The sequence below is a fragment of the Corylus avellana genome, chromosome ca9 (assembly GCF_901000735.1).
Source record: "Corylus avellana chromosome ca9, CavTom2PMs-1.0".
NCBI lineage: Eukaryota > Viridiplantae > Streptophyta > Magnoliopsida > Fagales > Betulaceae > Corylus > Corylus avellana.
Genome location: NC_081549.1, coordinates 13,688,765 through 13,715,820, shown reverse-complemented (window position 1 = coordinate 13,715,820; position 27,056 = coordinate 13,688,765). Strand labels below are relative to the sequence as shown.

General features: G+C 36.4%; 1 protein-coding gene and 1 pseudogene across 2 annotated transcripts; one reads left to right on the top strand and one right to left on the bottom strand.

Moving 5' to 3' along the window:
* LOC132162336 (uncharacterized) overlaps positions 1-2,307 on the bottom strand; it is an 11,073-nt pseudogene extending 8,766 nt beyond the window's left edge.
* A 4,728-nt stretch (positions 2,308-7,035) lies between these two features.
* Positions 7,036-17,519, top strand: LOC132191462 (BTB/POZ and MATH domain-containing protein 4). 2 transcript variants are annotated; one of them, XM_059606483.1, is made up of 5 exons: positions 7,036-7,695; positions 11,438-11,783; positions 11,941-12,220; positions 16,841-16,888; positions 16,979-17,161. In XM_059606483.1, the coding sequence occupies exons 1-4, from the start codon at positions 7,304-7,306 to the stop codon at positions 16,885-16,887; spliced, it is 1,065 nt and encodes a 354-aa protein (XP_059462466.1). In that variant the 5' UTR covers positions 7,036-7,303; the 3' UTR covers position 16,888; positions 16,979-17,161. The 2 variants fall into 2 exon arrangements, with proteins under 2 accessions (XP_059462466.1, XP_059462465.1); XM_059606482.1 differs by lacking the exon at positions 16,841-16,888 and having other exon boundaries at positions 7,042-7,695; positions 16,979-17,519.
* The last annotated feature ends 9,537 nt before the right edge of the window (positions 17,520-27,056 follow it).

The window sequence follows — 27,056 nt, the reverse complement described above, 5'->3', positions numbered from 1 at the left end:
AAACCGTATAATATCACATATTTGCCTGAAAGACAAATATATATCAAAAATTCAAACAATCAAAGATTCAAAATCAGAGTCTAGAATATATATCAAAAATTCAAACAATCAAAATCAGAGTCTAAACTTACAAAAAAAAAAAAAAATCAGAGTCTAGAGATAGAGAGTCAGAGACTAGAGAGAGTAAGAGACATACCGCCATACCAGAGACAGAGAGGTGCGGCTGACGGCGAGGAGACGTGGCTGACGACGACAGTGACTCGGTGAGGATGGCGAGTCGGCGACGGTGAGGTCCGTGAGGATGGCCTGGTGGCTTGGCTCTTGCTAACGCCTATGTTCCTAACGGCGAGGAGGCCCACGAGGAGGGAGAGTGGAGACCCGAGAGAGAGAGGGAGAATCGGGAGAGTGGCCGAGTGGGAGATGGTGACGGAGGGAGAGTGAGAGACCGAGTGAGAGGGAGTCAGGGACCAGAGGCAGAGGGTTAGGTTACAGAGATTTTTTTGTTCAAAAATCAAAATGGTAAAGTAACTGTAAAGTGTAAACGTGAGTGAGTCGTTTGACTCTCCTCACGCGAGGCAGAAAAAAATCAAAAAAAAAAAAATCAGGTCTGGCGGGTCGACCCGCCAGGCCCGGATACTATGCAGGTCTGACGGGTCGACCCGCTAGACCCGCACAGTAATCGTGTCTGGCGGGTCGACCTGCCAGACACGAAATTTTTGGGTCTTAATCCGGTAGACCCGATTACGACCCGAACCTGATTAGCCCAAACCCAAAACCTATTTTTTCGTGTCGTGTTCGTGTCGGGTTCGCGGGTCGTGTCAAAATTGCCTGCCCTAGTCGCAGGAGCTGAAAAGCAGTGATTTGTATGAGGCCCATAGGCAGAGCTGATGACTTCGTCTGTCTGACTCTGAGAGACAGAGAGAAAGAGAGAGAGAGAGAGAGCGTTTGAAAGCCAGAGGGACTGAAGGAGAGAGACGAAGAAGAGAAAGGGAGAGAACTCAGAGGCAAGTGCGTGAGAAAGAGGGAAAAGAAACAATTTTTTTTTTTTTTAATAACTTGTGGGGCCATGGAGGATGGAGCAGACCAGCAATATGTATATATATTTTTTAATACTTGGAGGGGCCCTATGTAGCTAATCGTGTGCTCAAGACAAGTGCTCAAATTTTTTTTAAAAAAAAATTCTTTGTGGGGGCCCTATGTAGCTGGACGAGTGGTCAATAGCTGAACTTGTGCTCAAATTTTTTTTTTTTAGTATTTCTTGTGGGGGCCGTGGCCACCTCTGGCCTACATGTGGCTATGCCACTGATGCCGAGCCTTGACAGCTATAGAAACTTTGCGGTGTACTTGATCACCGACATCCTTCCTTGGACCAAATCCATGAATTCTCATGCCATCTCCTCCTACACGACTCTGAGAAACAAATGCCAATTGAACTCATGCTTGAAGATGGCCCAAGTAATGGCAATGTCCGATCCCAACTTAGCAATGAGTGATATCGGACAAAAATGGAGATGGAAAACAGGTACACAAATTCACACTCAAATGAAAGATAGAAGTTCACCACCCAAGAGATAACACCAAAGAGATATAGAATATCACACCATCCAAAGGATTACAACAAAGGGATACAAAACTAGAACACTCACCACTTTAAGGCTCACACCAAAGAGATACAGAGATACAAGGAAAACTCTCCCCTCAAAAGCCAAAGGCTGGTTTTTTAACACAATACTCTAGTCTGACTCACACTTGCGCACACAAGTATTATATAAGCTTAGAAAAACCCTCTAAGCATAGGATAAGCATCTAATGAAGTTAAACAAGTAATAATGGCAAAAAACAATCATTAATTCGTGGGACAGTAGATAAGGGCACAAACAACCACCTTAATGTATATTCCCGAGAAGCCAGACCACCCCACTTCAAACGGTCATAACTTTCGGCGTGCAACTCCAAATGGTCCGAAACCTTTTTAGTTGGAAAGATAAGATTCTGAACTTCAAGTTAGACCTAGGCATGTGTTTGAAATGATGGATAATTATAATTGGATGGCCCCGAGGTTTATTAGAACTCTCTAGATTGCATTAGGATTTCTTCAATTTGGGCCTTTACATTCTGTTGAGCCTGTGGACTTAATTGAGCTGAAGCTTGGGCCATTGTTAAATCATCCTTGTTGGACATACCCATGTCAACAAGTACCACCTTCTTGTCTTGCCACCAGCACTTAGCCTCTCCAATCAACTTATAAGCAGCACAAACCACCTTCTGCTCCTCAATACACCCAATAATAATCAGCAGCTCCTCCATATCATTTAGCTAGTTCTTCGCGCTGATATGATCACCAGTCCCATCAAAACTATCAGAGTGATGACTACAGAAGTCCTTCAAAGAACAACCAAGTCCTGCGGCTGGCTGCCTCGCCACCCTATCTCGGTCCAAAGCCGACACTAACTGGCCAATTGCGTCCATCACTTGATCTCTCCCAAGGGGTGTTGCCTCGTAGACTGAAATTTCCACAAGCTCTAGGTGAATGTCGCCCTCAACATTCCCGATCTTTAGAGCGTTAGGTCCAGTTGTTGGGTTCCATCGGATTAGAACCGACTCGGTTAGAACCAAGCAACCAACCTATGAACTAAGTCCTAACAACTAACTAGCCTATTCTCTGGTGTGATCATTGCCTAGGCTTTCCTTCCTCCTATCCTGTAGTCTTCAGAGTATAAGGCTCTGATACCAACTGTAACGCCCTGTGGAAATCAATTAACTAGTAATTGACTCCATGGTTCATCTCCAAGCCTACATCCCTTACAGTACAACACTCAGGGATCGTTATCTCTCTTAAACGAGAGTATGGAATGGAAGACTTTTTAAACTATAGGAATAGATGTTGTGAGTTTTAATGTTACTCATAAGTGCACGAGTCATTTGCAATATAGTTTATGCAAATGCGAGATCGAATCCACAGGGAATTGTGTTTTTGAAAATAAAATATATCTAAATTAATTAAATCCTAACCTAGTTCCAAAAGATTTTGATTTTTTTGAATAAATGAAAAACATAAGCTAAATAACAATAACAATAACCAAAAGATAAAATACTAAAGTTGTGGAATCCATACCCACCAAGTCGAAGCAACACATTCTATGTTCATTAATAAAATCTAAAGTTCTCAAAAATAAATCCTATGTAAGTCTTACTATGCTTCACAAATCAATTAAAAGATGTAATGTATCCATCCATTGTACAAATCATAAATGATATCCGGATTAAGCCAAATCATCAATTGTATCCGTTGGACAAATCACAAATAGATATCCAATTTTATTTTTATAAAGATCCAAGCAAACAATTACATGAAACTCTCATAAATCATCACATGTATCTGGAAATCACAATAGATATCTAAGAGTAATTTCAATAATTGAATTAAAGCAAAACTATTGAAACCTTAAAAATTCATAAAATAAGATAATATTGACTTACATGAAAGTGTGTTGTTCTTCATTGGTGGGGCTTCATCCTCAACCTTAGTTGAGAATTTAGCTCCTCATGATTATTGAAAAATAAATCTAAACCTAAAGAAAACTAAAACTAAAGGGAGAAAAACTGTAGAGAATTTCGGCCTTGGTCTCTGGCGTCCTTTTCTTGAAGCTTAACATTGTATTTATATATGCTTCTAGGGTTTAAAACCCTAAAAATGACACAAGGTCATATCTAGCAGAGGAGTGCACTCGAGCGCATGGCCAGTGTGCTCAATCGCACTCGGGCATGTAGCTCTTCCTTTGCGGCATGGCACTTGGGCGCTTGTGGCTTCCTTGTGGACGTGGGTTCGCTCGAGTGTGACCCATTTGGGATCGAGCGCACATGCGCTCAAGCGTGGGATGATGCGCTCGATCCTACTTTGATGGCACTTTTTTCAGCTTTCTTCCAAACTCCGTATTTTTCACTTTAAATGTGTAGTTTTCCTTCAACAACCTAAAAACACTAAAAACATAAAACTAACACAAAACATTAGATTACAACACAGCTAAATGATTAACTAATGTAAATTAAGGGGTCCAAATATGCAATATTTGGCACACATCAAATATCCCAAAACTTACATTTTGCTAGTCTATTAGCAAAACAAAATGAAAGCAAGAAAGATAAATCCGCTGTCATGGGAGAGACGATTGTATTTAGCATATGCAACAAACCTTTTAAACTCCTAGGCATCCCTAGAGGACGAGTGAAGTCTCGTGAGAGTTTAACAGGAATGATACCCACAAACATTGTCAGTGCTATATCATTGAAAATAATAAAGTTTCACACAAAGCATGGTTCTCATTCATAAGCAAGCTTAACAAGACAAACACTATCATCACAATCATTAGGGAATCCAAAATCAAAGAACTCATAAATGGATAGTTGAGACAACATATGCTCAGATAGATGCAAAATGAAATTAGCATACAATCATGAGGCTTCAATTTTTTCTCAAGATAAATACCTCAAAATTTGTTGGAATCCCTATCAAATGAAACAACCAAGGCAAGATATGCATTTTTTTTTTTTTTGGTGTAGGCTGTGCAATGTTTAGCTCTCTTAAGCTTTCTAATTGACCGATGTAATGAATGTTAGGCCAATGATTCCCAAATTAGATGGTTTTAGGGCACTAGATGTAGAAACATCCCTAAGAGCTTAATAACTCAAGTCAAAAAGGCTACAAAGCCAAACTAGTCATACAATTAACTAACTTGAATTTCACACATTTTTATGCGAACACTTAGTGCTTAATGAGGCAAGAGGTTCGATTACTTAATGAGAAACTCAAAATGATTTTTTTTTTTAAAAAAAAAAATTTTATTTTCAAGCTAAGGTTATTCATTAACAAACCATCAACAAATCTCAAGATACACATGATTTAGTTTAAATTTCATACCTCACAGACTCTATGCTAATGTGCTCGTGGTGATCAACTTCAAACATGTGAAGTCTCTCTAGCCCAAAAAAAATGAGTAAAACGACTCAGATAAATTCCTAATGACATGATGGTGTGTTCACAATGTTAAACAAGCCAATGAAAATCAAACCACATCTATAGTTAACTCATGCTTAACAACAACATAGCAAATTTTTATTTATTTATTTATTTTTTTTATAACAAAAAGACAAACATATAAACAAAAAGAGATAGAGTATCTTTCCATACCCCTAAACTTAAATTACACATTGTCTTCAATGTGTATTGGAGAAATACATTACCAAAAGTAAGGAAATAACTAAGTGTGCAAAAGGCCAGGGGTCCCCCAAACTTAAACACCAAAACACCTGTCAAAAACTAACAACAATATTTTCTCATAGGAACAAACATCAAAAGATTAATTGTTATCAGAAACAAGAAATAAAATGACAAAAGGAAAAGAACTCAAAAATGAAGTGCGGAAATTATAATTAAAAAAGAAAAAAGAAAAAAAGAGAAAATAACACATTTCTCCGATGATTTGAGTATCCAATCAATCCCTTCCACCCTTTCTTATTTAGAATTTGATCTCTCTAGAATGATGTTTTGCCATCTCAAGTAGCCCAATTGCTTGCTTTGAAGGATCTTCTTAGGAACATAGTTCCTAGATTTGTGACTTTGTGTGCATAGATTTTTGAAAAGTTGATCATGAGATGGCTCTTTGAGACATTGAAGAACTGAAGCTTGGACTTGATGAAATGTCTCAAGTGGGATTGTGACGAAGGAATGAGTTTCAAAATGAAATTAGGCATGCAGGACATCCAAAGTTCAGAGGAGAAGATATTGAAGTAAATTCTGTGGGAAGTTCGTGGAAGAGTAGTTGGGAAAGCAAGGTTCACTAAAACTAGGGAAAATATTGTGCTTTGTTCTTTATGGAACTTGCCTGCAGCTCTGCTTTGTTGATGCAAGTTGCTGCACGTTTCTCTTGTTGGGGTGTTATGTTTTGATAAGGCGTTTGAACGGTTTGGTTAGTTTGTTTCTGATGCTCTATGTTTTCTGCAGCTGGTGTTTTCTTTAGTGTGTTTGGTTTTGGCTTCTGTGAAGCTGGGCCTTAGTCTGTAAGGCAGGATTGTTTTGGTGTTTTTCTATGTATTTGGTTTTGTTTGATCAATGAAGTTGCTTATTCATCCAAAAAAAGAAAAAGAACATGAACCTAGAAATCAACAGAGACGAGATTAAGAGACAGAGATGAAAGAGAGAGATTCAGAGACGGGGACGAGAGAGTGAAGACGCCGATCTGCGAGAGAATGAGAACTAAAGAAGAAAGATTCAGAGAAGGAGATGAGAAAGAGGGAACCAGAGTCAGAAATGAGAGAGAGAAGAGGTGAGACGGAGAAGAGAGAGATGGGGAGAAAATACACTTTAATAAAGAAGAAAGATTCAGAGAAGGAGATGAGAAAGAGGGAACCATAGTAAGAGATGAGAGAGAGAGAAGAGGTGAGACGGAGAAGAGAGAGATGGGAGAAAATACACTTTTTTTTTTTTCTAGAATTAAAAAAAGAAAAAGAAAAGTAAAAGTAAATAAATATTATTTGGAAAAAATATAAAAAAATTTCTTCAAATTATAGCCCTCAAATGTTCAAAATATATTAAAGTAGTCTCTAAACTACTAAAATGTATAAGAGCACTTATTTTTTTATATTCCTATAATACTCATATTCTTTTAACTAATAAAATAATTGTAAAAAAAACCTAAACAATTTTTTTTAAAAAACCAATTGGTGAATAAAAACAAAAAAAAAAAGTTTTTAAAAATAAATAATAAATAATTAGTTAATGTAGTTAGCCTAAATTATAAAAAATCGTTGTTTAATTTTTTTTTTTTGATTGTTTTTATTTTTAACAATTATTTTATTTATTAAAAGAATAAGAGTATTATAGGAATATAAAAAATAAGTGATATTTTTTTATACATTTTGGTAATTTTGAAGACTTTTCTTATATTTTTCTCATATTATTTTAATGATATAAGAAAGATTTAAAAAAATTATTGTGAAGTATTTTTTTATAAAAAATTAAAAAGTAGTTTTATTCCTGAAAAAATGGTTGGGAGCTCCTCCTGCTAGTGCTAAGATGGCAAAGACTTGGTCAACATCCGTGTGGAGTTGCAGTAACCAAACTTCAGATATACAACGGATATAGACGGGGAGAAGAGTATTTTGTACTTTCCCTTCCTTCCACCAGAAACCTTTTCTTCACAATCGCATCTTAAGAAAACTTTCCCTCGCACTTTCCTGAAAAACCCCCTGGAAAAATCTCCCAAGACCACCACTCCAAACAAGATCAAAAGACGAAAAGAGAAGCATGTTGTCGTCCTCGCCCTCGAGCCCCAGGCTGGGCTCGCCGAGCAGCTCGCGGTCCGTGACGGAGACGGTGAACGGCTCGCACAATTTCACGATAAGAGGGTACTCGTTGGCAAAGGGGATCGGGGTGGGGAAGCACATCGCGAGCGACAACTTCACGGTCGGAGGGTTCCAATGGGCTATCTACTTCTACCCGGACGGCAAGAACCCCGAGGACAACTCCACCTACGTCTCCGTCTTCATCGCGCTGGCCAGCGAGGGAAACGACGTGCGCGCCCTCTTCGAGCTCACTCTGCTTGACCAGAGCGGCGCCGGCAAGCACAAGGTCCATAGCCATTTCGATCGCTCCCTCGAGAGCGGCCCCTACACCCTCAAGTATAGAGGCAGCATGTGGTAAGTTTTTCCTTTCTTCTTCTTTCGATTGAAAAATCTCGGATATTCAGTGGATATTTCACACTTTGTGGTATTGGTGCTTATGAAGGATTGGGATTTTGTGGGTTTGATTATTAGTGTTGAGTCAGAGTATGGTAACGGAGTTTCGAATGATATAAAAGTCTCGGGTTTTTGTTGGATTGTGTTCAATTTAGAGTATTCAGGTAGAATATACTAAGGAAGTTTATAGGGTAGTCTCTCTCTTTTTTTTTTTTTTGTATGTGAATTTTTCTGGTATGGTGATTTTAATTGAAAATAAATAATATTTTCAACCCCCTTTTTTTTTGCAATTGTTAATGTGTACAGTTGTGGTCAGTTATATGATATTCTGATAGGGGTCATTGTGAATGATGAGCATTTGAAGGTTTGATTAGTTTCTTTTGGTGACTGATTGATTGTTTGCTTTCGTTCTCATGTGTGAAATGTGTATCAAAGGATAAACATGATATGTGGTTAATTTTGTAATGAATTTTAAATTTTTTCGGTGGTTGGTGCTTTTGAAATGTGCGAGAGCCTTTGGTTCATAGACATTTTGGTTGGTCTGAGTACGTGGAATTATAGAAGTAATAGTATGAATCTATATCTTCTGGGTGTGGATGTCTTGGATTGCTTGAAATTCAGGCTTTGGTTGATTTTTGGAGGTGATTGTTTTGTTTTATCATAGTATGTGTATATGTGTACCTTTGACACATGGAAATCACCAGGATTGTTGTAAACTCTGTATCTAATGAACGTTAATTGTACCAATATCTTGATGCCATTTTTTAGTGATTATTAATTAACATGGGGTCCATTATCAGTAATGAATTCCAGTTTAATCCATTTTTTTTACTTTGGAATTTGTGAGCATTCCAATATGCTGAAAAATTATTTATTTGTATTCCTTTGACAAGCAGAGAAACATTTATGAAAAAACTATGTGATTTATAGACATTCTAAGAGCTATTGTGTTCATTGAGAAAGAGTTCCTATTATAACTCACAGCATAACACACCTAAACAAACTAATAACAACTTGAATCCACTAAAGAAAGTGACTTGCTAACTATTTGTGGTCTATTAAAGAAGGATTTTCAAGAACAGTTGTCATATAAATCAATAAATGTGTAACTCGAATCATCTATTTGAGGATTGCGAGAAAACGTTGGTGGAACTAAAAGCCTTTATTTCAAAACCCTATACCATTGGACAACCGCCTTTGAGTGTCTTCATGTTACTAGCTTTAATAAATTTCTTGATCTTTTTTTTCTTTTTCTAATTAGGTATCTCTCTTATATACTGCCTGTATACTTGGGTTATGCCCTTTCGCTTTTTAATAAAATTCAATTACTTATAAAAAAAATTAAAAGATAAAGTACCATGTTAAAGGTCCGAAGATTGTTTGGATTTGCTCACACCAGGGCATGTTTGCCATTTATGTGTATTTTGCCTATGAATCATGAGGGAGAGGGACATAGGACACATGAAAAAGTTTCCGCTGTTTACTATCAACTTTTTTTTTTTACAACCTTCCTCACTAACTATAAGCTACTGGAGTTAAACACTTCATATTCACTTTATGCATGATCATCCTAGGGGTTGACACTAGGAATGTATTTATCGACACACTTTGGCAAATCTGTCAAACTTATTTTATAACTTTAAATTTTGAGAATGTTCTATATTTTAAAATTATTTGTCTTTGTGTTCCTTTTGACAAGCAAATAATATTTTTTCGAAAAACAATGTAACATATAGACTACCACCTAATGGCTAGGTTAGTATGGGAGTTACTGGAAAGCAATCCTCCTTATAACTCACAGCATAAGATACCAAAGAAAGGTACTGACAATTTAGTAAACTAAGCAAAGGGGTATCCTAATTATTTGTGGCCTATTTAAGGACTTCACTAGAATGGGGCAATTTAAGTCAATAAGTTTGCAACCACAAATCGCTTCTTCTTCTTCTCCTTCCTAATTATTTGTATACTAGGTTGTTTTGCTTACATACCAGGGTTGTTGTCTATAAATGTTGTGCTGAATGAGTCAAGGACATGACAACACATGACAGCATGACGAAATCCACTATACTGTCTACTATGAGAAATGCTATAGGTACCAAATCTTTTACCAAGAGATGGATACCAAGATGATGTGTAGCTTATTCATTGGTACCCGTAGCATTTCTCTTTTTTAATTGTTTTAATCATTTCCAATGTATAAGCTCTTCCAATGAATAAGCTCCACATCATCTTAGTACTCATCTCTTGGTAAAAGCTTTGGTACCCCTAGCATTTCTCATCTACTATTAGGGTACGTTTGGTGTACTTGAATGATGATTACCTAGGAATAGGAATGAGTATTACCATGAGTACAAGAAGCTGGAATGGAATGACCATTTCTATTCATTCATTTGGTGACAACATAGAAATGACAACAAAAAAAGAAGAAGAATGGAATAAGAATTAAAACCAATTTTCCTAAAATACCATTACTTATAAAAATAATATCTCATTCTTGGGGGAATGCCTATTCTCTACCTTTTTGAGAGGAATAGCTATTCCTGATTTTAGGGGAATAATTTTTTTTGTGAAGAATTTAGGGGAATAATTATTCCTAAGTAATGGTGGTACAACCAAAACATGCCCTTCATATTTCTTTTTCCAATTTTGTTTGCCAACTATAAAATCCTAGAAGTAGACATTTTATCTTCAATTTATGCCTGAACATCCAAGGGAACAATGCTATAAATGTGCTTTTCATGGCACTTCTGCAATCATCTCACCCTATAAAAATTTCTGAATTCATTTTAGACTCTGTAATTTCTCTAAAATTGATAGAGAGACCGGAAAGCTCTGCATCCTGGACTAAGGATTTCAAGCTCTGCATATTGGAGTGCAACCAGCTTTCACAAGCAAAGCTCAAACCAGTAATTTGCTAAGATAGACTTGGAAAAGCATCAAAATAAATAAACTTGGATTGGTGTAATGACTTAATTAATTAAATTGCATAAGAAGAAAACTATGATTAGTACTCTTTAGCTTCTATAGAGTGTAATTTTCTTTCCTCACATGGAACTTTCTTTCGAGGGGCTGTCTTTAACCTTTATTTAGCAGAACGGACATGCTTTAGGATCAGTAGAGTCACTTAATAAGAAAGCTTCTAAAATTTGGTCTTAGCGGATATCCCATGTTTGTTGTAAAGAATCCATCTTTTCTCCTCCATTTCACTCTAGTTGCAGTGAAGAAAACCAGTTCTTGTGATGAACTCTTTTTGCCAGATTTATAGTTTCTCATCATTTCATATGGAATATCAAGCTTCAATATTTATGATGGATTTAATCTTTTTAAATCTGAAAAAGAAAGACGTTATTTTCAGCATTTCATCACCTCATGCAATTGGCAGCATGGAATAAAGGATATATGTTTAGCATCTGCTGATCTGCATTTGCCTTTTTCTAACCCAGCATAGATCCGTTGAAACATTTTTTGTTTTTTTAATTAAGGATATCAAATCTGTTGTAAACATACATAACAGCTTGTTGACTGCTACAAGGGATTTGTATTCTTCTTTCTTTTTTTTTTTTTTTTCTTGTATTCTTTGTTTTATTCAACTATTTTCTTCGCTTCTAAAGTAACTATTTTGTGATCCTTTAATCTTATTCAACTTTTATTATAGATTTTCTGCTTTATAGTTAAACTACCTTTTACTTTTTGGGTTTATTAGGGGCTACAAACGATTTTTCAGACGGAATATGCTTGAATCATCAGTTTTCCTCAAGGATGATTGCTTGAAAATAAATTGCACTGTTGGTGTTGTGGTTTCTGCAATAGATTGTTCAAGATTACACTCCATACATGTCCCTGAATCTGATATTGGAGAACATTTTGGTATGTTGTTGGAGAACGAGGAATGTTCGGACGTTACTTTTAACGTGTCGGGGGAAAAGTTTCATGCTCACAAGCTGGTACTGGCTGCTCGTTCTCCTGTATTTGAAACTGAATTTTTCAATGGGATGGATGAAGATAATCATGAAATAGTTATTACAGATATGGAACCCAAGGTTTTTAAGGTAGCCTTTTCAAAGAATAGTTTTCCCTTTTTTGCTTCCCCCTTTCTGCTTTAAATTAACGCAGCATGGTTTTGAAGCATTCAGGGTTTTGTGGCAGGTAGAGGCTACCATTTATTTGTCCTTTTTTGTAACGGTTTCTTGCCTGTCTGTTGAACAGGCTTTGCTTCAATACATCTACACAGATACTCTTGTTGAAGATGAGGATTTCTTGGCATCAAGTTCATCTTGCATGCCATCTTTATCCGACACATTTGCTGCAAAGTTGTTAGCTGCGTCTGAAAAATATAGTTTGCCCAGACTTAGACTGATGTGCGAGTCAGTACTCTGTAGGGATATATCTGTAGATTCTGTTGCCAATATTTTGGCCCTGGCTGACCGTTATCATGCTTCAGATCTGAAATCAGTTTGCCTAAAATTTGCTGCTGAAAACCTTGTTGGTACGTTTTTCCTGCCTTATTTTTCATGCTCAAGTTTTCTATTTTATGTCAAACAATGTGGACGTCGTTAGAATTTGCTAAACAAAGTACAGTATTTTTATAGATTGTTGGTTTCCTAGTATTTCCCCGTATTTCCCCATCCATGGTTTGCATATAGGAAACAAAGATACTTCAACATGACAACTGTTTCAGTATCTGATACTATTGCATACATAAAATAAAAGTCAGGAAAGAACAAGTATATACTGGATTACATATTTATAGATTAGAAAATTGATTTTGATCATGGATATGGTAGGGATCTAGGTCAGATATGGCATGGATCCATAAGGTTATGTTTGGGGTAAAAAATTGAACATTTTGAACAATAATTGGTTTCAAATGTAAATTATAGGTCATGTATTTAATTTTAAAATGTTGATGTACTCAAAAGAATTGAGAGGTACATGTTTTAGAAAGCTAGAACCTTTTAAAATGTCAAATTTCTTTGAATGTCAAACATGGATAATCGATGATGTTTTCTTCTGATATTTATATCTTCCAAATTAGATTTATTGTTTATACATATTTGATGCCATTTGATGTTTGTTATACATCTTTTAAGTAAAAAATGTGCATAATCTACATCTATCAATTGAAATCACTGTTGATCGTATCTTAGATTTCAAGAGTCGATGTATTGCCTTGTCCATATCTTATAGTATTCATATTTGTGTATCAATATTGGTGCTTGTTAGGTTTGCATATGATATTTTCTTCTTGACCACACTTGATATGATATGGTTGATGTGTACTTAAAACCTACATAATCAAACAATCTGAGATTGGTCTTTGAGGTTCTAAGGTTCGAATCCCCTTGAGTGCAAACAATTATTTGGGACTAGCCCACCGGCTTTACCCGGTCTGTGTGGAGGGGGCGCTTTACATGGGTCCGAGGTTTACTTAGACGGGTACAATGAGTGCCCCACATACACACACACACAAGGGTTCCTCATTATCAAAAAGAAAAAGACCTTTTAAGAAAAACACTATCAACAAATTATTAATTGAATTCGTATGGGCCTTGGCTAAGGTAGCATATGAGTGGGGTGGGAATGGGAGAAATAGATCTTAGGTTTATATGTTACAAATGAGAAAACCTAAGGTTGCATCAAATCCCACCTTGGTTGCGTACTAGGTGCACTAGGTTTTGTAATAGATTACAATTTACAATGAACTTTGACAAATGATATCATAACCAACCTAGTAATAGCATGTGGAGCGGGGCATTGCAATGCAATTTGGTTCATAATGTGAAAATTAAGAATTTGAGTAGGGAATACTGTGATACCCCATATTAGATTGGATTGAATTATGGTGTTATTATATGGGTGTATGCTAAATCCCACCTAGGTTGCATACTAGGTGCTAGGTTTTGTAAGAGATTACAATGAAATTGTGATTTGTCTTTTGGGTTATTGTGTAGATATGGCTAGTGTAGTCATAACAAATGGTATTAAAGCTTACCCAGCAATGCCATGTGGTGCAAGGGCATTGCAATGCAACGTGTCTTGTGATATCTTGGATTGTGTAAATTGTGATTACATGGTATAAGCTAAGTTTTACATTAGGATGTGTACTAGATGAAACTAGGTTACATTGGCGATATAGGAGAGTCCTATAGCGACTAATTATCTAGGAGTATCACACAACTGGGGCTAGTGCATTCTTATGTTGTGACTTTGGAGACATCTAGTAAAACTGGCTAGTTCTTTTGGGAGTATTGCACATATGTGGTTAGCACATTGCTGAGGCATGATAAATGGTATATAACTAGCCTAATAACACCATGTGGCCTAGAGGCATTATAGTGCACCGTAAGTCATGACAAGGATGTTTCGAATGTTTTTTCAGTCGATTTGGGTTGTGTTGGGTCATGCCTAGACGAATAGTGGATTTGTATGTTTGTTGGCGGACTGCTGGCAACATTTGGAGTGTTACCATGTGAAAGATGGTGCCTTTGTGCCTTTTGTAGTGCGTATGGAAAGAAACGAATGATAGAAGTTTTGGAAACCATGAGAGGACTTTGGAGGAGATTAATTCTTTATTTTTCAACACATTTTATCTTTGGACAGCTGCTTTTGTTTCTTTTTTGGTAATTAGTTATTATGATTTTCTTGTTCTTTTTGTCCTGACTAGCTAGGGGGCTTCTATTGTATACTTCCTGTATACTTGGAAGCGCCTTTTACTTTTAATGATATTTCGATTACATATCAAAAAAAAGAAAAGAAAAAAAATAGAGGAAGTTTGGGAGCTGCTTTTTCTTGACGAAAGATTTGACATTTAAAAGCTCGAATAGAAGTGGTCTTTTTTGTTTTGACAATAGTGGGTAAAGCTTGGGGGAATTTTGATGGTGGATAATCTAAGAATGCATAACAAGATTATGGTAGATTGATGTTGTATGTGTAAGACAAGCGGATAGTTGGTGGATAATCTTTTTCTTCGATGCGAAATTGCGCAAAAGCTTTGGTCACTGGCTTTTACCTTGTTTAATGTATCATGAATGATGCCTCAAGTTGATTGTGGAGTTGTTTACCAATTGAAAGGGTGATTTTAATAGACATGTAAATGGTATGTTATGAAATGCAGTCCCTTTTTGGCCTTCTGTTTGCATCTGGTGAGAGCAAAGAACTTGGACATATGAAGGCATTATATTATCAACTAATTGAAAAAGAAAATGTTATAAGTTTGCTCTTCCATTGGTTCATGCTACTAATGGCTTATCCTTTAATTTATCAAGTTTCTTAACCTTTGTAATTTATATCTTGATTCTTTTTTTATTCATGTCTTTGTAAACCTCCATATATATTAGGATTCTTCTTTTTTCTTTTATTGATTTTTTTTGATAAGTAATAACCAATCTTATTAAAAGCGTAAGGCGCCCCAAAGTACATAGGGAGTATACAAAAGGATCACCTAACTAGAAAAAGAAAAACGAGCAAGAAAACATCTAGAACATCCTTGAGCAAGTGTCAGATTCACCATCAACATCTAGAAAACATCCTTTTTTCGTTTATTGATATTTGTTACTTATCAAGAAAACATCTAGAACATCCTTGAACAAGTATCAGATTCACCATCAACATTAAGATGACGTTTTCTAGTATATCATTTTAATATGATTGTAAATAAAAACAGTGGAAGGGGTTGCGATGTACTTATTGACTTGTTTTTAAATTTATGATTACTTGCATGATTATATACTTCATATAATTCTAAAATATGGAAAAATGCTTCAGATGTCATGAGGTATCACTTTTTATCAAATCGTTCCTTAAAGTTTAAATTTTATCAATTTACTCTCTAAGGTTAGAACTATTATCAAATAGATCTTTATATCCACCTTCCGTTAAATTTCTAACGGTGCTGCCATGCCATACCCAATCAGAGGTGGCATGTATCCCCTTTAGTAAAAAAATGATAAAAAGAAAAAGAAAATTACAAATTATAAATATAAATCTAAAATAAATAAATAAGTTAGGGGAGGTCGGACCACCCTCATATTTGCCAGAGAGGGTGACCAAACCACCCCTAAACTTTTGGGGGTGGTCTCAGCTACCCCTTATATATATATATATTAAAGAGGGACACATGTCGCCCTCTAATTGGGTATGGTGTGGCAGCACCGTTAGAAATTTAAAGGAATGGCCTATTTGATAACGGTTCTAACCTTGGGGTTTAAATTTTATCAATTTAAACATTAGGGAACGATTTGATAAAAAGTAATACGTCAAAGACCTCTTGAGCCGTTTCCCTATGAAATTTTAAAAAATGATGTATCTCTATTACTATTTTTGCTATATTTATCACCTTTTGTTTTTTAATTGACTTATTCATATTGTTTCACATCTGTATTTTGTTTTCATCATAGAATGAATGATATCATGGTTCGATCCTGTCTTTTCATCTGGATGGGCATGGCATCTATATTCTTCCAGTTTTCTCCAAATACTTGGACTCCATGTTTTACCAAATTTTATTGGGCAAACTAGTCGAGAAAAATTACAAATTACCTTCCGTCCTTTTTGAAAAGCATCACTAAACCTTCCTATGGTTTGGAGTAAAATGAAATGTTCATATTTGTTTTGTGGCGATTGATGAATTTTCCCATATGATGCACGTATTGCATGAAATATGAAATTTAACCCTAATTGGTCAGAGAGACATGGATGTGATTGTAATTACTTTTAATTTCTATCCCACACCATACCTGGACAGAAGATTTTCAACAAAGTTTTCTGGGTAAATTGTGAATCTTTTGAGTTCAGAAGAGGGGAAATTGTCCCATGGGGGTGTGTGAGAGTTGCTTATCAATACCATAAGAAATGATAGTTTATTTATTTTGAATGCTCTGACTGCTTATCCAGTACCAGCAACTTTGTCCCTTTTCCATTTTGAGTTTTATACAGCGGTTACTCTTTATAATTACTTGTGCTTTACTAGATATATTTTATGTTTCATAAGCATTGAATCTAGTCATTCAAATTTGGAAAACTGCTCAAGCTTGGAACATGATGGTGTCATGAATTCATGATTAAGCAACTGCAGCACATCCTGTTTATAAAATCTTTTGCTCTTCAGGGGGTCCTGAAGTTATTGAAAACATGGGAATCGAGAATGGAGCTTAAGGTTTTCATTAATTTTGTATAACCTTTTGTTTTCCCCCCTGTACTCTTGCTTACCATATCCTTATTCTCTGATTGCCCTTGTTCGATACAGCCGTTATGCGCTCGGACGGTTTTGAGTATCTCAAGGAGAACTGCCCGCTGCTGCAATCTGAACTCCTAAAGACGGTGGCAGGATGTGAGGAGGAATTCAGTGGAGGAGGGGGTAAGAGTCGAAGCGTGTGGGCTCAATTTTCTGATGGCGGTGACACAAACGATAGAAGTGTAAGGCAGCAAACCTGGGAAAATGGAGGGGAAAGAAGTCGAAGCTTGTGGGTGCAGCTTTCTGATGGTGGTGGTAGGAGTCCTAGGCAAGAAGGCTGATATGGTAAAACATGTTGATGAAAGGCACTGCTGGTATGAAGTGGAAAACAGAAAGAGAAAAAGTACAAGAGGCTTCATTTATTGTAACGTGCCTTTTTCTTCTTCTCCTGTTGTATCTCAAATTGCTGTTGTTTGTTGAATGGCAGTAGATGAAGGGATTATAGTTTAGGTTGCATTAACACAAAGCAACTTGTACTTATCAGCACTGATTGTAGCTATAAGAATGTAGACCACGATTGCTGATAAACCAGTATGCACTTTTTGTCGCTTTATTAGTTTAAACGCATCATAATTATGCACATCCACATCACTTCTGCTTCAAATGTATCAAAAGATTCTCTTTCATGTGGAAAAGGCCCGTGTCAATAATTATGGTTTTACTTATGTACAGTTTTCACTCAGCAGTAATTTGTTTTTGGAGAGATGCTATTTCACCGATTGAGTCAAACGTCTCTAACATATTCATATAAATAAAGTTGTATGGCAGTTATAAAATAGTCTATTAAATAACCTTGCTCTTAATATTAAGCATGGTTTTGGTCACGTATTGATAAACCTGCCAATGACGTTTGGACAAAAGATAATCTCAAAACAGTTTATGCATTGAGTTTCCTTCGTTTGTCTCGACCTTTTTCACTCCTTTCTAGATTTATCAGGTTAGAAAATAATGCCAAGAGAGCATGTACCACGTGACAGTAAAGCAAAAGAGTAGAAGGTGGCATGAGGGCCATGAGGCAACCACAGAATATTAATTAGGTGTGAATGACGTGGTTTATCTCTAGCTTTTGGATCCATTACTTTATACGTGGCTTTCATCCTGCTCACAAGTAGAAAGGACAATCTAATGCCAAGAAACTACTTCCCGGAGTCGGATTTGCCTTTGGAGACTTCTACAATTCAATACCTAAGGTTTGGATGCAAACCTTACATGAGAGAAGGGAGAATTTCGGGTGAATGAGAGAAAAAGGGAGAAAAATTGGCTGAAAATCACTTTCAGCCTATTTATACCCTCACTGTGTCTGGACACGTTAGTAACATGTCCAGACACACCTAGTGCAATTTTTCCTCCGTGTCCGCATCATGTTCGGACATGTAGGTAACGTGTCTACACCATGTCCGAACACCAAGGGGAACGCATTTGCACCTTGTCTGAACACCAAGGGGACACAAACCTACTGCTTCTCGTGTCCACAAATCTGTCTGAACATGTAGGGAACACAAATCCCCCTGCTTTTCGGGTCCGCAAATCCGTCCAGACACGTAGGGAACACGAGTGCCCCTGTCAAAGCTGTCCGGGCACACCAATGCCATCTCTAGACACCACTCTGAAACATTACATTTTCTTTAACTCTAAGGTGTCCTAACACATCAATTACCCTGCGTTTAGAAAAAATTTCATAAAAAATCACAAAAACCTATCCACATCAGATTCCCTACATTTAATCAACCATTATGAGTTGCTACAGTGTTTTGGTTTCTTATACATTATTTTAATATAAACATTTTTTTCTTCTCTTCTCTTTCATCTTTTTGTCTTTAATTGAGGATTGTGGTGGGATTTTGTGAAAAATAAAAAATAAAAAATACAAGAAGTGAGGGTAGATAAGGAACTTGTATTTTGTAAAGAAATAATATTTTAATGGTATAAGGAAATGTAAGAGAAGTTTTTGTGAAATATATTTTCATAGGAAAGCGAAAAGTAGTTTTATACCCTAAACTTAAGGAAAATCAAAGGGAAGCTACTGTTAGTGCTCTAACCTTGTTTAATATGCATTAAAACTCTAATTAAACGTCTCAGACATTACAAATGTAGGGCTCCAAACCTTTAAGTACAGCTGACTTCAATCACTTATTTTTTTTCTTTGTTCTCATTTCTAGTTATTCTTTTATTGGATCTCTTATTGGATTTTCTAGTTATAAAGGTAAAATCAGGTAGAAAAACGATATTTTATGTTAGTAACAGTATTTTATGTGGAGAAAATATCACTTGCTGTATTTAATCTGCAAAAAGTATTTTATTCGTCTCAATGCATCCTAACACTAAAAATTTGCGAATGAAAATTGGGGGTGCATGGTTCTCTTTTGTTGAAATTCAAAATTTGGGTTTCAAATTGATCTATTTATTTATATATTAAAAAAATAAAAATATATGGCATTAATAAAAGCTGAAGTGATGTAATCTTCCAAAGGCTTCTACGGCTTCTGATGTATACTAAGAAAAAGAAAAGAAAAGAAAAAATCCTCTTATGTATGTATGCATAAGACCCTAACCCTAACTATTTCCCTTCCATTCTTACTTTTTAACCATTCGCAAAGCCTGTATTTTCTCCCCTAAATCCTAATCTCTATTCTTCCTCTTTAACTAAGCATCACGGAAAGTGATGGCGAACGATCTAGCTGAAGTGACACAAGATCTGCCTTTGGTAAAGACACATGTTCAGCTACCAGAACATGTTCTGACTGATGACTTGGTTACAAACATTCAGCTACGGCTTCCGGTCGTCTCTCATGTGTGATTCAAATATGTGCCCAAATCCTGGTAGGCTCTTATTACTAGCCAAAACTTCATAAAAAAATCACCTTTCTCCTTAACAACACCATAAACGTCATGTTTTATCAATTGGAGTGTTTCGTAGTTGATTACTTGCATTCCATTAAAATGGTTGCTTTTCATAGTTGATTACTTGCATTCAATTAAAATTAGAGATATACAACTCTTGGATAAAAAGACCATTCAAGATATTCAAGATATATCTCATGATCAAATGACAAGTTCAAATACAAGATAACATTGTAGATAATTTACATTCCAATATTTCAATTGTATTTAGATATCTTATTTTGTAAATTGTTCAGCTTATATATATACACAAAGCCTATACCAAGTTGAAGGTAAGGCAACAAACATAAAGTCATAGATTTTGTATTAGCGAGTGGTTTAGATATGGCAGCTAGTGTGTGTAATCAGCAATAGAATCATTTCCTTTCTTGAGAGTGGTCAACTTGTAGTGAACTTGAAAAGCTCGAGCCTTCGAGTGAGACTGAAATAAGGTCTCGAGTGTTTGCCAAACAGAGATGTGCCACAACGTGTGATGTGAGAGAGCATCTCTTCCGATAATGAAGAAGTGAGTGCTCCAAGAATCAGCTCGTCTTGCATGTACCAGTTTAGATAGGCAGGATTTTGAGATATGGTTTCAATACCATCTTTTGTTGAGGATAGTGTCTTTGGTGGAGCACAGATGGTGCCATCAACATAGCCGAATACGTTTCCTCCTTTAAGTTGAGGAACGATTTGTGTGAGCCAGTAGCTATAGTTGTCACGGGATAATTTGAGAGGATTAAAGTGAGTGAAGGTAACAAGTGGTGGGGTTGAAGAAGCCATCAAAAAAAAAAAAAAAAAAATTGCGGAAAGAAGAAAAAAAAAATATGGACATAAGTCAAAAAAGTTCTAATACCATATAAAATCTCTTAATTTATGTTTGTTGCCTTACCATCAACTTGGTATAGGCTTCGTATATATATAAGCTAAACATTTTACAAGATAAGATATCTAAATACAATTGAAATATTTGAATGTAAATTATCTACAATGTTATCTTGTATTTGAACTTGTCATTTGATCATGAGATATATCTTGAATATCTTGAATCTTGAATGGTCTTCTTATCTAAGAGTTGTATATTTCTAATAGTGTTTAGTAAAAGAAGTTGAGGCATTTTATGACATTCAAAATCGCACCACACAAAACATGTTTTAAGAGCAATTCACATTGCACCTCAACAATCATTCCCTCAACACCGTCGAAATCCCTAATTTTATTAAATGGAATATACCGAAATGCTTAAGGGGTGAAGGATAAGGGAGAGAGAAAGTGAGAGAGAGAGAGAGAGGGAAGAAGAACTCACCGAATGATTCGATCGCTCTGTTAGTTCTTCTTTTCAATATATTGCATGATCAACCTCTTCTGGAATCTTAGTATTGGTCTTTACAACCTTTCTGTTTATGTAGTCATAGAAATGACAAAGAGATAGCCATGGCACCACTTCAAGGACGATCTAGGAGGGCAAACCAGTGCAAGGGTGAACCACACCAGCTCACCACTACAAGGGTGGTTCTGGAGGGCGATTAAACTACATCCTTTCACCACTACGGGGGCTGCATATTCTCATGTTATATAATGAAGGGCTCTCCCCTACAGGGGCGGTCCTGGAGGGCGATTGAACCACATCTGTTCACCACTGCGGGAGCTGCATTCTCATGTTATATAATAAAGGGCTACATTAGCTCACCTCACGCTTGCCATGCCTCTTCTTGCCGTTTCAATGGCACTACCCTTGAAATTCACTTGCCTTTCATTCTCCAAACCACCACCAACTATGCCTCTTCCTGCTGTTTCAATGGCACTGCCCTTGAAGTTGACGTGCCTTTCTATCAAGTATATATGTTTTATATCACAATTGTGTTATTTAGTTAAACTTGGTACTTAGGTTGTTGGCTTATTAGTTGATTAGCTAAGATAGTTAGAAGGAAGTTAGAAGTTAGAATTCTCTCTACTTTCTCTTTCCTTTTATGGTATCAGAGCCACGCGTGCTCCCTGAAACAGTTTTCTGCCATTAAAGCTTCTTCAAGCTTTCTCTCCCCCTTCAAGCTTCTTCAAAGCTTTCTTTTCATTCTTCAAACATTCTCTTGATTCAATGGTGACAATTTGTTAAGGATAGAAATCATTGGTAATATGTTAAGGATTAAATCATTGGTAATAAATATTGATTTCTATTCCTTAAATCAAGGGATTGTGATAATATTTATTTACCCTGATTTAAGGGATATGATTGTATTTGAAATATTTCAAATCATATGTAAAGCTCTATAAATAAAGCAGTGTACTCAAATTATAAATCAAGGAAATATATAGCCTATTGAGATTTTAGTGTGTAGATGTAGGCTATATACCGATCCACCTTAATCTTTGTGTCTTTCTCTATTTCCTTCATTTATCATATTATGTGTTTCTATATGGTATCAGAGCAAACAGGCTAACGCCAATTGCTAGATCCTGGATTGCAATTTTTTATTTTCTTTACTTCATTTTTCTCCTTTAATTGTTTCTCTCTGATTTTAACATGTATCAGAGAAGAAAACGATCTATGAGGTCCATTGCCCAAAGTGGCAGATGTTTTGGCCCTTGTGGCCCGTAGTTGGCTCATTCCGACCACAGTTGCCGATGTCAAAATTCCGGCCAAAAGTTGCCGATGTCAAAATTCCGGTCAAAGTAACCGATTTTGGCCAAAAAGTTACTAATGTTCAAATTTCGGCCACAGTTGCCGAAGTTCAAGTTCAAGAGGAGCCGATCTTTCAATCAAGCGCCATCAACTCCAGCCACTCGATGTTCAAGATCAACGATCGCTAACGGACCGTTCATCTTGCGGGTGTATGTTAAGGATATAAATCATTAGTAATAAATATTGATTTCTATTTCCTAAATCAAGGGGTTGTGATAATATTTGTTAACCCTGATTTAAGGGATATGATTGTATTTGAAATATTTCAAATCATATGTAAAGCTCTATAAATAGAGCAATGTACTCAAATTATAAATCAAGGAAATATGTAGCCTATTGAGGCTTTAGTGTGTGAATGTAGGCTATATGCCGATCCACCTTAATCTTTGTGTCTTTCTTTATTTCCTTCATTTATCATATTATGTGTTTCTATACAATTACACCTGAATCTGCTTAATCTTCGATGAACAACACTCCATCTGATACTTCATCAATTTCGTTCTATCTTCATCATGGCGACAATCCAGGATTTGTAATCGTATCACATCCTCTCCATGGTGATAACTTCATCACTTGGAGCCGATCCATGATGATGGTACTAGTGGCCAAGAACAAATTTGGATTTGTCAATGGAAGTATTCTGAAGCCTTCATCCAATGATCCTTCACTGCATGGTTGGGTGCGATGCAACAATATGTTACTTTCTTGGCTGCTTAATTTAGTGTCAAAAGAAATTGCAAATAGCATTGTCTTCATTGACAATGCGGCTAAGATGTGTAAGGATTTCCATGAAAGGTTTTCTCAAAGCAATGGTCCAAGGATTTTTCAACTCCAGAAAGCCATATATGTCCTTACACAAGGAGCAAACTCTATAAGTGCTTATTACACGCAACTTAAAAGTCTCTTGGATAAACTTTCAAGTTTTCGTCCAATTCCATAATGCAGTTGTAGTGGTCTGAAAGTCCTTCTATATTTTCACCATAAGGAATATGTTTTCCAATTTCTTATGGGATTGAATGAGTCCTATTCTCAAATAAGAGGACAGATTCTCTTAATTGATCCATTTCTTGGAATTAACAAAGTATTTTCATTGGTCATCCAAGAGGAAAGGCAGAGAGAAGTTGCTCTCTCCTATTGCTATGCCTATTGAGACTACATGTAGTTGAAAAGTGTTATAAGTTGCATGGATATCCTCCTGGTTATAAGACCAACAAAGCCATAATTGCTGCTTCTCCTAGTCATTCTGCTCGATCATCAAGTGCAAGAATTTTTAGAGATTCCTCCTTTATCCATTACTCTAGAACAGTGTAAGAAGCTACTTGTAACACCCCCAAAACTGACATTAGCCAATCTGGCAGGGTCAATTACCCCCATTTAAACCAACTGGTGTCTAAATGAGGAATCGCCCCTCTAAGCCTTATCAGAGTTAATGCATATAAAGGTGAAATAAATCTGAGAAAACAATAAACATTACAGTACAAGTATATTTCTCTAATAAAGACATGGAGCAACTAATCAATAATAAAAGGCAAACCTGAGAACTGTATGAAGAATCTTAATATAAAAGTTGCGGTGGCAATCACGCCACTCCTGTATCCTAGTAACAAGCTCCCTAAAAGGGTAATAACAGCGTAAGTCTAACGACTTAGTAAGTAAACCTCACAAATAAGTATAACATGAGCTCATTATTAAGCAGAAATAAACGTGCAGTTTTGGTAAACATTTAAAAGATGTGTTGTTTTCGTTAATACACCTTGAAAATATTGTTTGGTTTGATAAAAGGTGGTGTACTCCCGGTGGCAAGCACCTAAGTATTTTAATGCATAAAAACTAATGGTTTATAGGTCATAACTCTCATGTATGGTCTACCCGAAATATTACACTTTCTCAGCATGGTTAGCACTGTCCCGAGGGACCTGTAATACTGTAACACCCCGGTCTTATATTGGGAAGATGAGAAGAAGCCTACATAGAGTGAGTGGTTTATAAAGATAGTTATGGGTGCTAAGTCCCACATTGCCTAGTTACTAGGTGAAATTGAGCTTTATAATGAAATATTACACTTTCTCAGCATGGTTAGCACTGTCCCAAGGGACCTATAATACTGTAACACCCCGGTCTTATATTGGGAAGATGAGAAGAAGCCTACATAGAGTGAGTGGTTTATAAAGATAGTTATGGGTGCTAAGTCCCACATTGCCTAGTTACTAGGTAAAATTGAGCTTTATAACGAATTCTAAGGAAACTCCAAATTGACTAGTCCTTTTGGAGTAATAGCGTAGATGTAGTTAGCGCATTTCTCTCTGTCATTACAAGTGGTATCAGAGCCACCTAGTAATGCCAGGTCATGTGGTATTAGAGCACTGCATGACATGGCCCTAACGAGGATGTCAGGAACTTAAGAGGTAAAGTTTGTAACAACCCAGTCCCATATTGGGAAGATAAAAAGAAGTCCACATAGAGTGGGTGATTTATAAAGATAGCTATAGGTGCTAAGTCCCACATTGCCTAGTTACTAGGTGAAACCGGGCTGTATAATCAATTCTAGAGAAACTCCAAATTGACTTGTCCTTTCGGAGTAATAGTACAGATGTGGCTAGCGCTTTTCCCTATATCTTTACAAATACAATGTCGGTGCCTTGGCCATTGTACACTACCGTCCACCACTAGTGGCACGACCGAGTCCGACCTCGGGTGGCCCACACCACTAATGATGTTCGTCCTGTAGTGACCAACCATTAGGGAATGGCTGCGCCGGTCACGAAAACCATTGGATCCGAAGCCCATATAAAACACACATATTTGACCATAGAATGAAGTTTATATAGTAAGCACATGGCCATTATTCCGCACATACCAGTGCCTATGTCATGTGATACATCTTATCAACTAGTTATTGAAGCAATTACCAAGTTATTACAAAAAGTAGACATGCTCATATCATACGCGTGGTCAGTCAGCTGACATATCCCACATTTTTAAGGGAAGTGTTCGTAAGTGTTTACTTATCTCGTACGCTTGCTCGAGTCCTCAGACATCACGAATCCCTACGATAACGAAACACGACATATCGTTATAAGCAATACTAGAAAATTCTACGAGGTTCCAACTAACTAAAAAGAGATACTAAGACTTTGCACACATTTATGGGGCTAAGGGGCATATGAACCGACCTCTGATCGAGCGCTTGTTTCCTAGGGCAAGCGTTCGGCCAATGACCTAGGATTCGGCCAAAAGCCCCTAAAATGCATTCTAGGCCCATATCTAAGCTATGGGTTGATTCCTACTTTCTGAGCTCTTAGTAAAACAAGTAAAACACAAGAATCAAAGAGGTGTTTAAAAGCTTTGAAAACATTCATAAGAAATAGTTTTGTTTTAAGCACCAAAACATATTACAAGTGTTCCTAACTGCGTCTCTTGAAAACACCTTTTGAAATAAGTTTTATTAAACAAAGAAATGGTGCAAAGGCTTGCCTTAGCACTAAAATGCTTAAAACATTGAAAGGAGAAATCATCACTTCAAGAAAACGTTTAGGCTATTGTAAAAGAAGAAACTTAACAACACAATAACAAGAAGATGTAGAGATTACCTCAACAAGTAGGTCTCTCAAGAGTGCTCCTCCCTTCTCCCAAGTCACTCACAAAGCTCACACACTCTCAAATATCAAAGTAGCAGAGTTTCCCCAAGGCTCCAGAGGGCATTTTGAGGGCTAGGTTGAATGGGGGTATGGGGTATTTATAGGGGAAGAAGTAGGGGTGTCAAAAATAACTGGGAAACCGGAACCGGGACCGGAAATCGGAACCGAGAAAATCCCAAACCGGGACCTGGCTCGGGTTAAACAAAACCAGACCTGCCCGTCCCCGTTTTGGCACCCGTAAAAACCGGAAAACCGGAACCCGGTCTTATTTATATATATATATATATATATATATTATATATATATATATATATATATATTGTCTTTGTAATATGTTTGTGAACTATTTTTATTGTGAGTGTATTTCTTTTGATTGGTAGATTATTTAAATACTTGTTTTATTTTTTATTTTTTGGGTTTTGAATTGTTGTAGTAAGGGGTATTTATTTCTTGTGCATGTTGGTTTGTTTACATACTTGTTTTTACTTTTTATTGTTTTAATGTTTTCTTTATGTATCTAATTTAAAATGATCTTTAGGGTATTTTAAAAAATTTGATTTTTTTATTTCTAAGGCTCATATAGGCAAAAACATTGATTTTTTAGAATTTTTAGGCTTATTTTTTAATTATTTGGAACAATCACAATAAAGTCTCTTTAATTTAGACAAAAAGATTAATAACTTTTTTTTAAAATGAGCTAACTTATGAAAAAAAATAATGGGTTTATTTTAGGCCCAATACCTAAAATAAGCCCCAAACACTAATTTTTTTCAAAAACCGGTTACCGGACCGGATAAAACCGAAACCGGCCGGGAGGACCCCGATTAACGGGTCCCGGTTCGATTCGTTTCAACAAACCGGGGTAGCCCGGTTCCGGTTCCGGTTTTGGCCA